Source organism: Lepidothrix coronata, unplaced genomic scaffold (genome assembly GCF_001604755.1).
Source record: "Lepidothrix coronata isolate B3197 unplaced genomic scaffold, Lepidothrix_coronata-1.0 Scaffold11, whole genome shotgun sequence".
In the NCBI taxonomy this organism is placed as follows: Eukaryota; Metazoa; Chordata; class Aves; order Passeriformes; family Pipridae; genus Lepidothrix; species Lepidothrix coronata.
Window position 1 is genome coordinate 9,336,824 of NW_016690191.1, and position 13,519 is coordinate 9,350,342.

At 41.8% G+C, this 13,519-nt stretch overlaps 1 protein-coding gene across 3 annotated transcripts in view; it reads left to right on the top strand.

The window, feature by feature from the left end:
* MAPK6 (mitogen-activated protein kinase 6) overlaps positions 1-6,132 on the top strand; it is a 29,266-nt gene extending 23,134 nt beyond the window's left edge. For all 3 annotated transcript variants that reach the window (XM_017805058.1, XM_017805059.1, XM_017805060.1), the window contains exons 4-6: positions 2,167-2,331; positions 2,958-3,159; positions 3,762-6,132. In XM_017805058.1, the coding sequence (XP_017660547.1) occupies positions 2,167-2,331; positions 2,958-3,159; positions 3,762-4,860 (1,466 nt within the window). In that variant the 3' untranslated portion in view covers positions 4,861-6,132. The remainder of the gene's footprint in view (positions 1-2,166; positions 2,332-2,957; positions 3,160-3,761) is intronic.
* Positions 6,133-13,519: the final 7,387 nt, after the last annotated feature.

Consider the following 13,519-nt stretch of genomic DNA (forward strand, 5'->3'; position numbering starts at 1 on the left):
TCTTGGATTTGCTCCTGTTGGTCTAAATTACTGGAGTAATACAGCTAAAACCCCAAAGAACTAAACTTACATTTAAAATGTGTGTGGACTAAGAGGACACCTCTGCAGTAATTCTTAGTGTTGCATGAAAAGGTAATGAAATCACCTTTTTCCAATTAAGTATTATTAATGGAGAACAGTCACTTGAAAGCATTGTTTGGTAGTAATCAGTGATTAATATGTGCAAAGGTTTTTCTTAATTTGCAGGGAGTTGCTCACTCTTTGAGTTTCTAACTACTGGAGTAAGGTCCACAGTGTATTAAATGCTTGGCTGATAAGAGATTTATTAGGTTCCCATTGCATCAAGCACTTCTTCTGGCAAATAGTGAAATAGTAGGAGAAAGTCTGCTCAATGATCACAACTGCCAGCATTTTGGCTGTTGTTTTTTTTTTTGAGCAGCATTGGTATTTTTCACAAATTTTTATTGGCCTAATAGCTGTGTAGTGAGTTAAATTTTGTTTTTTAAACTTAGTCTTAGTAACCAAATCCCTAAATTTGTAGGCTTGGTAATCATGTTGTGTAGATCCCTAGAAAAATATTTTTAGATACGGATGTGTCCCTCTGAAAATTTAGCACTGCCATGGTTTTCTAATCTTAAAGAAAAGTGGATTTCTTAATGTCATGCATTTGGAAAAGGAAGATGGTTGGAGATATGACAGTGATCCTGTCATGAGACTCTGAATAAAATTCTTTTGCAAAGTTGTTTGAAGGGCTTGATTTGGTTAATTTACAGCTTCCTGTCTGCTTCTGAACCATCCCTTAGGAATGCTGCTCTCCGGAAAGCTGATGAGAATGGGAAGGAAGAATGCAGATTAAAATTGCAGAATACCTGGGATAAATGTGGGAAGGGAAGTTGAGGCAGAGGAATTCAGTAGCTGTTCCAAACAACTTCTCTGGTTCTTTTTACTAAATGAATATTTTAAAATGCTCATTTTGCTTATAGTAGAAAGAAGTCTGATTAATTATTAAGCTGGCAGTAATTATACAGTAGAATTTGTTTTCCAACAAATTACAGGCACTATAAATCTGGTAGATAACATATTAAGTAGTTTGTAGTACTTTGAAGCAGAAGGACAAAACAGCTTTTTCAGCCCAGTAAAGAAGTTAACAGGAGGCAGCACTGATTCATTTGGGGAACATAGGTCTCTCAGATTTTCTGTAGTGACTTTGCCTCAGCTTTTCTTTAGGTCACCTGACAGGATTTCCAATGCAGGCTGCTGAAGTGAACTGATAGTGTGTAGGTTTTGAGATGTACAGTCTCTTGCTGGCCCCATTTATTTTTATATGTAATGTCACATGCCCAGTATTGCTTGTCATTGCCCAGAGCTGCTTGGTGAAGGAGGGAAATGCTGGCATGCAAATAATCCTGAATAGTTTCTCTTGCTAGTTGAATCTCTAGGGTGCTGCATCTTTCTTGGAGCTGAACAATGAGTTGAGTTTAACAAGCACTATTTCTGAGTACTCCAGTACCAAATATAGATGCTGTTCATTATTCAAAACTGACCTGCTATATGGGCCCTTCTGGTTCCTACCCAGGGAGACGTCAGGTAGTGCTAGAAAAGTACTATAATTTCAATTATAATACAGTACTTTTTTTAAAAACAGTATCACTCTGCTTAATTGACAGGTGATTTTTGTCTTGTACCTGACAGCTAATGCAGGATTTCAGAGTAGAATATTTGCCTGTAAGATCTCTTCCTGAGCTAAGCCGCTACTGTTTTTATAAGGAAGGGGCATATAATTCAAACTGAGGTCAAATACTGAATTAATAAGGTAGATCAGTTGAAAGGGAAGGATTGCAGAATATAGTATATAACAAAAAAGTGGGGTGTTTTGTAGAGTACCTCATCCATGGTGAAAACATCCTTGCAAAAGCTTAAGGTTAGGTCGCTTTATCTGTGAGTAGCAGCTCTGTAATTCTTCTTGTGCCAGGGCATTTCTTGAGAGCTCTTCAGATTTATTATCATTTAAATTCAGAACTTCACCCTTTCCTCTGTTGTAGGAGATTATAATCTTTTACTGGAAATAGCTGCTCAGAGCACAAAATTTTGACGTGCCTTTCATGTGCAGGGATCAGAAGTGTTTGAAGTTGAAATGGCAGCTTGTATTTTCTCTTTGGTGCTCAGGTGCACATGAACTTGAACAGATGCAGTTGATTCTAGAATCAATTCCTGTTGTACATGAGGAGGACCGTCAGGAGCTTCTCAATGTAATTCCAGTTTACATTAGAAACGATATGACTGAGCCACACAAACCTTTAACTCAGTTGCTTCCAGGCATCAGTCCTGAAGGTAAGTAAATTAAAAAAAAAAAATACTTCCCATATTTCAACGTTATAAAATAGTGAGAGCAACTTTGCAGTGCGGGTATGTGATTGTTAAAAGCAATTTTGAGTTAGAAGAATCTGCATTCTCTGCAGAACGATTGTCTTCTGCTGCAATAAAATAATTTGCTTTCATAATAACTGCTTGGTGATCTTTGGAGTAGAATTGTGAATCTCTGCTGGAGTTATTTTCACTGGAATTGCTCTATTTTGAGACACCAGCCTTCTAAATATAAGGGAACGTTGGAATGGAGTCAGTGTAAAAGAACTGTCTTCCAAATGTTTTTAAAAGAGTCCCCCAACCAAAGTAAGAGCAGTGTTTCCTGGTGTTGGTGGATACTGATTCAGCTTGAAGCATTTGTCTCTCAGTATTTTTTAATGCTTTAAGTTAAATTACTGTTGACCTTAGATTTGATTCACTCTTCCAGCTTTCCAGTGGCTCTGGAATGCATATTTGGCACTGTACTGTCAGTAGCTGATATTTCTCGGGTGGCTACTGTGAAGGAAGGAGAGCTCTAGAGCAAAGCACTGCACCTTAATGTTAAACTCTGAGTGTCTGGAATGTCCCATTTAATGGTAACTTCTTCTCTGCAGCGCTGGACTTTCTGGAGCAGATTTTGACGTTTAGTCCCATGGATCGATTGACAGCAGAAGAAGCTTTGTCCCATCCTTACATGAGCATTTATTCCTTTCCAACGGATGAGCCTATTTCAAGTCATCCTTTTCACATTGAAGATGAGGTTGATGATATTCTGCTAATGGATGAAAGTCACAGCCATATTTATAATTGGGAAAGGTAAATTTATCATTTACTTTGGTAACATAACTGGATGGTTTTGTGCTTCACAGGCATCAGTTCCTTTTCTCTTTGTTTCTTCTTCTGAAGTTGACCTGAGTATATAATTTTCCCATATAGACATTCTTATTGAGTTTATAATTGATTACACTGGTTTGGAAATGCTGATGCATTCCTGAGATGCACTCAGGACTCTAGAATCTAAAGTTAATCTCTCCGTTATTTTTTTCCCCAAAATATTTCTCTAGAAAATAAACTTTAAATAAAGAGAGTTTTAAGTATGATTGTCTTATCTAATGTTTAGTGCATATAATAGTAAAGAGACTCACAGTAGTCATCTTAAGTCAGTTAAACTCACTTTTAGAAAGAGGTCTGTAAATGGAGTGAGCTATTGTACATAATTCCAGACTTAAATCTTTCAAATGTGCATTTGGGGATTGCTTATGCCAGATTAAATTAAAACCTGGAAGATGTACCCAATTGAATTAAGGATAACTTTGTGTTGAATTGTCATTATTCTGTAAGGGAAATTCTAAACTGTCCCTGTCTTTGGAGCTAGAAGACAGTTTTTAACTGCTAACACTTAGGAAATTGTTTTACAGATACCATGAAAGTCAGTTTTCAGACCATGACTGGCCTATTCATAATAACTTTGAAGCTGATGAAGTTCAGCGCGATCCAAGGGCTCTTTCTGATGTTACTGATGAAGAAGAAGTGCAAGTAGATCCTCGCAAATATTTGGATGGAGATCGTGAAAAGTACCTGGAGGATCCTGCCTTTGACACCCACTTCTCTACTGAGCCTTGCTGGCAGTATTCAGATCACCACGAAAACAAGTATTGTGATCTGGAATGTAGTCACACTTGTAATTACAAAATGAGGTCATCTTCATACCTAGATAATTTAGTTTGGCGAGACAGTGAAGTAAACCATTACTACGAGCCCAAGCTTATTATAGATCTTTCGAACTGGAAGGAACAAAGCAAAGAGAAGTCCGATAAGAAAGGCAAGTCTAAATGTGAAAAGAATGGGTTGGTGAAAGCTCAGATAGCACTTGAGGAAGCATCACAGCAGCTCGTTGAGAAAGAAAGGGAGAAGAATCAAGGATTTGACTTTGATTCTTTTATAGCAGAAACCATCCAGCTTAGTTTACAACATGAGTCTACTGATGTTGATAAATTAAATGACTTGAATAGTTCAGTGTCTCAAATAGAGTTGAAAGGAATAATATCGAAGTCGGTAAGCAGAGAGAAGCAGGAGAAAGGAATGGCTAATTTGGCACAGTTAGAAGCTCTGTACCAAACCTCTTGGGACAGTCAGTTTGTGAGTGGTGGGGAGGAGTGCTTCCTCATAGACCAGTTCTGTTGCGAAGTCAGGAAAGATGAACAAGTGGAAAAAGAAAATACTTACACCAGTTATTTGGACAAATTTTTTAGTAAGAAAGAAGATGCTGAAATGCTAGAACCTGAGCCAGTAGAAGAGGGGAAGCTTGGGGAGAAGGAGAGAGAAGAGAGCTTTCTCAGTAACAGTGGCGAACTCCTCTTCAACAAGCAGCTTGAGGCTATAGGTATTCCTCAGTTTCACAGCCCTGTTGGTTCGCCTCTGAAGTCAATACAGGCCACGCTAACGCCTTCTGCTATGAAATCATCTCCCCAAATTCCCCACAAAACCTACAGCAGCATTCTGAAACATCTAAACTAAAACACTCAGCAGACATTTCTTTTATATTCATGAGATGTGTTTGTCTTTTTTTATTACTAGTGTAAGTAATTTTTTTACTTGAATCAGACGGTGTAATTTTGGTATGGATTTCATTAGTTTTCTGTTTACCATTGTTTTTACAATCCAGAATTACTTTCTATACATGAGTTAGTTTTGTTTTTAAACTGGCATGTCGTTTGCACACAAAATTAAAGAATAGAGCAAAATAATGCAAAATGCAGGAGGTAACAAAAAAATGCACTAAACCAAGTAAAAAACATTCTCTCAGTAAAACAGAGTCCATGTTTTGCAGAAAAAGAACCTTGCCTTGAAATTTACACAGTGAGACTGTACATAATTGCATGAAAATATCTATTTTTCCCAAAACATTTTTTTCATTCATGCGTATTTTAGAGTTTTTCATACTGTACACATTTCTTAGACACATGATACCAGCAGCAACTGAAATGAATGCAGAATTTGGTACGCATGTGTTATCTACCTCAAGGTAACAGCAGTATGTGGCAAAATATTAACCACCCATAGTGCTTCTCATTATGCACTTCTATTTAGCCAGCATTATTGTAGTAGCTATTCCTATTGAAAATCATTCAATATTTATAAATGTTCTGGTATGCATTCTTTATAGTGAAGTGTTAATATGCAGCACTTTTATTTATTTTAGCAAATAAGTATATTTCTGTAATTATAGAAAGTCAACTTAATTTTTGAGTTACTTTTCAGATAAAAGGTTTTGTTTAGCACTATGGTTTTATTGCCTACATAGCTGGATATATATTAACATCGGCTTATTCTGAGGCTATCCAATACATTTTTTATTTTTTAGTTTTCATTTCAAGTAAAGCACTCACTGTGTATAGGAATTTGTAATTGGAGGTGCTTGATCTCTACAAAAGAAATTAGGAATTGCTTTATTATCAAATGCTCCTAGAAGTCTTAATTGTGTTCATTTTTTAAAAATTTTGTAATGTTAGTTGTGTGCATGGAAATAATTAAGGTACAACATTACTGTAGGTTAAAGTTCTATATGGTGAGACATTTTGTTTTTACTGTCTGTTTTTACTGAATGATTCCTGTCCCACTCCCGACCCCCCTCCAAAGCAAGCATGAATAAAATTAGGTTAAATATAGCATGTAGCATCTCGGTCTTTTGAAAATTTGTTTTACCTTCTGATTTTTTGAAATACTGGATGTATCATTGGCTCCCCTGTTTAAAATGAAAAACAAATAAAAACATGGCCAGCAAAATGACTGTTGGTTTGTGATGCTTTGTACACACTCGGAGAGACGAAGAGCTGCTCCTGTCCTGCAGCCCTGTGCCTGTTCACCTGCACTGCCTGACACAAGGTGCTCATGGAAGCAGGAGAGACTGTCTTGTAGTCTGTCCTGGAACTGCTGCTGCTGGTGATGCAACACCCTGGAAGGAGACTCCAAGGTTCTTTCTGTCCCAGTCCTTGCGGCCTGTGTTGAGGAAAATCCCGTGTGGTGGTATGGCTGTGGAAAGCGTAAGTGTACAGTAGTGTCCATAAAGGTTTTGGGGGAAAAAAATTGACTGTCAGAGTATAAGTGAATGCTACTGTTTTACCAACATTTTAGATAGACTAGCATTGAAGTGGAAAAGCTGCTGTGAGTGTGTGTGTGAGCACCTTCGTCGCTGGCAGCCTGGAGTGAAGGTAATTGTGTGGGTTCCTCAGCCGAGAGCCTGGCTGCAACACTCTCATGAGGAGATTTTGGGAGCATGACCAGGTAACTCCTGTGGGGTGTTTCAAAATGTGCAGGTCAGATCTCTGTTGCAGCAAGCCCTGGAACAGTATGTGTTTCTCTTCCAGTTCCTCCTGTCAGAACCGTTCCTGAGGGAGCTAATTAACCGTACAAAAGCTACATCTTTTGGCAAACTCCTACAACTTTTTCCATGACAGTGTTTTAGTTCCTCCAAATTTTTCCATCCCTGCTCCTCTGGCAGATAGCACAGCTGCAGCTTGCTTAAAACAAGGATCTGTCCCTTCAACGTACCTCTGGGGGAGAGGGGACAGGGTGTGTGCCCTTGGGTAGGGTCTGTGAACATTTGTGCAGCCCCATCAGTGAGTGGGGGGGGGCTGTAGGGGGGGGACTGACCCTCTCTGGGCCAGAGACTGTTCTTAAGTCTGTGGTGGGTTTTGTTGAGATTGAATGAAAGCAGTGGGTGGGAAGTACATAAGAACTGGAAACAAAAATCAGCTTAAAAGCACATCTTGTACAAATAAAGCATTTTTTTTTTTTTAAGAACACAAACTTAATAGTACTTACAAAGCTGTAATGGTACAAAGGAAACATTTTACACTAAAAGGAAGGGGAGAGTCAAGCGTTGAGCCTAAATCCAGCATGGTGCTTCACTACCTTTGTCTTCAGCGTTGTGCATGGGGAGCAGGCTCTGCTGCCTGCTTTGGTTAAAACCCTGCTCATAACAGGCCCCTTCCATGGGTCACTGGAGAGTACAGCTAGACAGTCAGGATTATTAAGTAGAGGGAATTCTCTATGCAGAGACAATTAAAGAAAGTAAAAATTATTTGTAAGGACCATGCAAAGTGAAATCTACTGCTTGAAGATCAAGGTACTTTGAGTGTGGTGTTGAGTTCTCCCTTGGCAAGCTGCAGGCGTCCTGTGTTGGGAGAGCAGCCTGCAGAAACTGCAAGGTGTCACAGGGTGCTCCCATGAGGTGGAAGATGGTTTCTGCCCCACACTCATCAGCCATGCCCATCCCTGCAAGAAATAAATAGGTCAGTGATGTGTAGCCTTCGGCTGTGACCTAGCAACTGAATTGTCTTTAAACACAAAATATGGAAGAGGCTTAAATTATGAACCAGATAAAGGGACCACTGTTTCAAGCCAAGGTGCTTGCCAAGTAAAGTGGAACACCCGTATTTAACAAAAAAGCAAATAAGAACTGAGGATGTTAACTGTCTTTTTAAGATTTCTCTATGTGGCCTTTGGTCAAAAGGCAGCATTTTAAAGTATATCTAACAAGAGCTTCAGCTAGAAGAGGTAATGTTTAGAATAGACTGTATTGTCATCACATGAGATCTAGTGATTGCAGAGTGGCCCAATGCTGAACAGTTTGTTCTGATCAAGAATTCTCAGTAACGGTCAGTTAGCTTTCTCACAATTGTATTTAATTTTAATTAAATCAGAGTTGCTATATATATCTCAGCTATTTTTGTAAGTCTTTGCCCACGCTGCTGTTAGTGGTGTGATTACAGTGTGAGTAGCATGTCTTAGCTGGGCTTTGCTGGTGTGCTGGGGCTGTGGGCTGAACATGGGGTCTGGGAACTCACTGGGGACTGGGACAGAGGGTCAGGCCCTGCTGCTGCTGCACCTCCTCTGCCCTGCTCAGCAGGGCAGCCTGTCTCTGCAACACTGGGTTCGCTGCCTACAGCAAAATCTGTGTGCCTTGGTTTACTTTGTTTTCCTGTTACCTTGCTATTGCTATTTCTGTGCTGGAGAAGCTCTTAGAACTGTGCCTGGGACATCCATTTAAAGCCTTGCTAAGTTCTTGCTTTGGTCGGGCTTATTGCCTGGAGGCATAGGTTTATGGACAGGTTTTTAATGCATTTTTACAGGGGGGAGCCATCCACCAGAGAGTTTTTTTCCATATGGAACTAATGTTGCTCTGAAGCTGGTTTTGTTTTTTTTTATTGTCCCCTTCTAAACTCTGTGGTAGTCAGAGGTAGCAAATTTTTCCACATGCGGATTTTCATTCCCTGCTCTACAGGTGTGTATACTGCAAACCCAGAGAACTGTAGCTAGGGTCCTGAGGAATTCAGTGGCATGTTGTGGTGCAGATTGTTTCTGCATATCAAGAGGGAAAGCATCCTTGAGTTACCTCTGCTCTCACAAGTCTTTTTTTTATACTCATGTTGCTTTTCCATTGCTGAGATCTGGAAGTGCTTGTCAAGTCTTCATTTGAGTTTTACACATAATGAAACAGAAACCTCTCCTCATTCTTCCAAAGATGCAATCCTGAGCAACAGCAGCCCTGAACCAATTTGTTCTTTACTCCTTGAATTATTTCAGTTCTTACAAAATCCTGTAAATTCCTGTTTGCTGTTCTCCCATTGTTTGCGTCAGACTTGAGCTGAACAACCTGGGAAGTAGTGCCATGGGGTATTTAGTAACAAGCAAATAATCCAGATCACTGCTGGCACCCTGCACTCGGGCTTCCATTCCAGTGTCTCTATATTTAAAATGGTTATCTGCTTACTCTGAGTGTTATTCGAGAGCTCCTTAAAATATTGACTGCTGAAAAGTTCAATGGCTTCTTTTGGCTGAGAACTGGCGCTGGTGACATGGTTCTTTACGTGTACCAGGCCATGTGCAGAGGCAGCTTTGCCCCAGTAGCCCCTGTGGATATGGGGATGGCCAGGTATGGCCACACTCTGCAAATAGCTGGGTCAGTAGCTGGCAGCAGCCACACATCATTGGCTTTCCTCTGGAATCTGTCCGCTGCATCCTGACTGCAGAGCAGCCCTTCTATAGTGAACTCTGATAATAAAATTCCTTTTGTAATCTGTGTGCTGGGCTACTGCAGCCAAAATTACTTTTAACCTTTAAGTCACCCAGCCTGAGTGCTATGTGTGGTATGAAATACGAAAGTGTGTGTTTTGCAGCTGGGTGTGGGACAGGGAATTTATGACTTACCCGGCTTCAGAGCCAGCGATACCGTTGCCCTTCTCATCCCTCTCACCCTCCCCAGCCTGGGTTGCCTGGTAGCCAACATGAAGGTGCTGAGAGGTGGTTATGGCAGGGCTCCCACGCTGGGCAACGTGCTGAACTGCCAAGGGCCTTCACTGTCCCCTGGGCTGGAGGGACCCTTCTGTGTCAGTGGGGGCTTGGGTTAATCTACCCTTACTGATAATCTGCTCAATCTGTGTTTCTAGAGCAGAGTCAGTACTAAATTGGTGGCTGATGGTTTGTTGGGTTTTCTTCTATTCTAACGTTGGCAGAAGTCTGATATATTTTGTCTGGATTTGATGTAGTTCTGCATTACTTGTGTTTTTGCTTACACATTTGATTCTTCCAGATTTCTTGTAACTTTTGGTTTAAGTTTATTATAATCTTCTAGTAATCATTTCCAGTTGAAAACAGTCCAAGGCCTGTGGGTGATCTCTTGCCTGCTTAGTTAAAGATCTCTGGCCACTCTCAGAATAGATGAGAGGCCAAATAAAATACAGGCTTTCCTTTATATCTCAGTTTTGACATGTTCCTCAAGCTATATCCCAAGGCTCTGGTGCTGTGCATTGTGAAAACTTCTTTGCCACACTAATCCTGCCATGACTAGTGCAAGGTTAGTATAAACCTAGTTGTTTTTCTGTGCAATCATCTCCACAGCATCTTCCCAAAAAAAGTTGTCTCCACACCACAAGTGTAGCCAGAGTAGATTTTCTGCTTTACAAGATGGTTGACCTTGTTGTTTGCAGCTCAGGCTCCAAACCCAGACTCTGACAATGAAAGGACATTTTCTCATTCTTATTCTTAGGGATGCCATTCAGACTGGATTAGAGTTTAAATCTTCAGTGCTAGAGGCTGTAGAAAAACAATGTTTCCTTTAATGTCTGTCTTGAATTTTACCTTTTTTTTTAGCATTTAAAGCCATAGACCTGAATAACTGAATGACAGATTTATTGTGACTTCTGTGTCTGTTTGTATATAGATTTAAACAGTACAGCTCTTGAAATAGCTGGATAACTATCAGAGACATTTTTAAAGCCTATAATTAAGACAGCAGATGGGTTTGGTTTTTGTTTTGTATCATATTTGTCTGAGATATTTTCTGCTAATGTTACAGAAGATCTGATGCTGACACATATTGAAAGATTAAGTGTATTCTATATACTAAATTATCTTTTGGACCCTTACACATGATATTTTGCTGGTTTTCCATGATTCTTTTTCTTTTTACTTGCTGTATACAGAGAGAGCCTCAGGTGTTTGAGTTTCTCAGTTTTACATCACATCTGGTCCTGTGAAGCAGCAAAGTGCCAGTCTATGCAGCTATTGGAGTTCAGAGTGGACCGGAATGTCCTTTGGGATTGCTGACGCTTATATCTGTATTTCTATTGGCCTTGCTAACTGCATCACCTGGGGTACAGCATCCATTTCCAGCAAGGAAAAGTACAAACCTCACTGGTACGGGCTTAGGGACCCACACAGAACAAGGAGATTCATCATCGAGGACAGAGCAAATCCAAGAGAAAAGCAAACCCTGGAAGCCTAAGTGGAGCCGTGGCAGGCTGGGCAGCCACAGAGAGGCTCACCATTTGCAGCTGCCAAAAAATTCACCACTAGCAAGGAGGAACATGAAAGATTCTGGCTGCCCATACCTGTGTGGCTCTTGGATAGTTAATCAGTACCTTGCATCATTTCTCTCATCCTGAAAAAAGCATAATTACCTCAGCAGTGAAGCTGGTCTTTTAGTTCTTCAGCTAACATAGGCAAAAATATGGAAGCACAGAGTTGCTCGAGCGATTTACTCTCTGAGTGGACTCAAAATGACTCGCTGTGAAGCAGCTGGTTGGCCATGGGGGGGCTTTGGGGCCAGCAGCAGGTATCAGCACCGGCAGTGGAGAGGAGCCAGGCACAACCAGGGGCGAGTCCAGCTCATCCTCCAGAATGTTGCTGCAGCCCAGGGAGGAGATTTCCACCCTGCCTGCCAGGAATTGTGGTCTGCATTGGCATGGACAGGAGGAAAAATATGATGGGAAACTGGAAGATTAAAATAATCCTGGTGAAAACAGGATGTTGGAAAGCTGGTAACAGTGGGACTGCAGGGCTGGCTGGCTGTAGAGGGCTGCTGGGAGGCTCTCACACAGGGCTGCTTGGGGGAAAACACCCAGTTCTCATGTGGTTTTAGGCCCACACCGAAGCCCCGAGGCAGAGGCAGCACAGCTGCCAGCCTGGTACCAGTTGGTACCAGCTGCCAGCCTGGTACCTTGTGCTCCCCAAAATAGGACTGATCATGGTTATTTACACCACTGTGTTCATTCACCTTCTCCCAACACCTGCCTGATTTCTTTTTCATCGGATGAAGGTCATAAACCATTCCCTACAGCACATCAGCCTGGCATCACATTTATTTAACCGACGCGACCTGCCAGGCGGTGGGATGGAGTTGTTCCACAGCCCGGCTGTCAGCAGGGAGCTGTATATCTCCCAGCTGATCACAGCCTGCTCTCCAAGCTGCGATCCATGGCGTCCTTCCAGCCTCAGACAAAATAAAAACCAAACGGTGTTTTTCTCTTGCTAACTGCCTCTTCCTCTCCGGGGCCGACAGCAGCAGTTACTGCTGTGGATTTATGGCAGGGGGCAGGTCCCTGTGGATGGATGAGGGAGCTGGTTCCCATCACCAGTAGCTGGTTTGTGACCTGTCAGGGGTTGTTGCTGTGGCTGGTGTTGGGCTGCTGGCCCAATGCTCATCAAGTGCCTCTCACACCCAGCACTGAGGTGTTTCTGCTTCTCTATGAGCAGGAAAGCCCGAGTGCCACATACTGGTCTCAACCTGGGAGAGCGTGATGGGCTCATGAGAGGGCTCTACACTGCAAGTCCCAGTCTCCAGGATGTGTAGACCATGCTCAGAAGCAAGCGTGAACTCAGTACCTCATAATTTATGAGGTCATTGCACCATTAGAAAATGCATACTAAGATCTCTGAGGCTGAACCAAACCGGTTTGTTCTTTAAGATTAAAAAAAATTGCTGTTTTCCATGAGTCCAAGGTGCTATCCAGCCTTTGGGTGAGGCCCATGTCACCAGCTGGCTCAGATAACTCAGCTGGCTCAGATAACTCAGAGCAATTCTTTTCAGCCATCAGGTCTTCTCCCAGTTAAGCATCCCAGCTGGACAGACATTGCTGAGGAGGAAAGTTCAGTAAAGGGCAGCCTGCCCAGCACGATGCAGGTCCTGCAGCAGTGAACCTGGGCTCCACTGGCTTTCCCTAGTGTATCTGGAAGTTGCTTTTCTCACCAGTGTTCCAGATGATTTGGGTCCTGAAGATGCCACTGTGACTAGTGTTTCCTATAGCCTCAGTTTCTCTTCTTCATGCTCAAACAATGAGATGAATTTGCTCTCCAGGTCCATAAAATAGTCAAAGTCCTGTGCTTATCCATGAATGTCCGAGATGTCCACTACATCACTTGACTTTTATGACAGGTGATAAATAATAGAAAGAGATGGAGTGCTTAAAATGAGATACATGACTGGAGTCAGTGGCCCACCTGCCCCTGGAGCTCAGGCAGTTTTCTGGAGCAGGGAGATGCCCAGCTCCTTTAACAATCACCCCCAGCACGATTTCTGTCCAAGCAGAAATAAAATGATATATTTTTAAGCTGAACTTCTTCACTGTTGCAGGTTTTGACATCAGTTTTGGTGTCTGCAGGCAGTGTCACAGGAGAGCTAGTTTAAAACTCATGGAGCCAGAGCTGGAAAGCCCCTTGTGCACCAGGAGGGGAGTATGGGGAGCAACACCCCTGTGGCAGCCCAGAAAACGGTTCAGATTCATGATAATTTTAAATATTTGACTCCAGAAACCTCTCCACGCACCACTTCAACCCAATTTACAGTGCCTGGCTAAAGTGAAGTATGAGAAGAATTTGCTTAAGCTATTTGAGC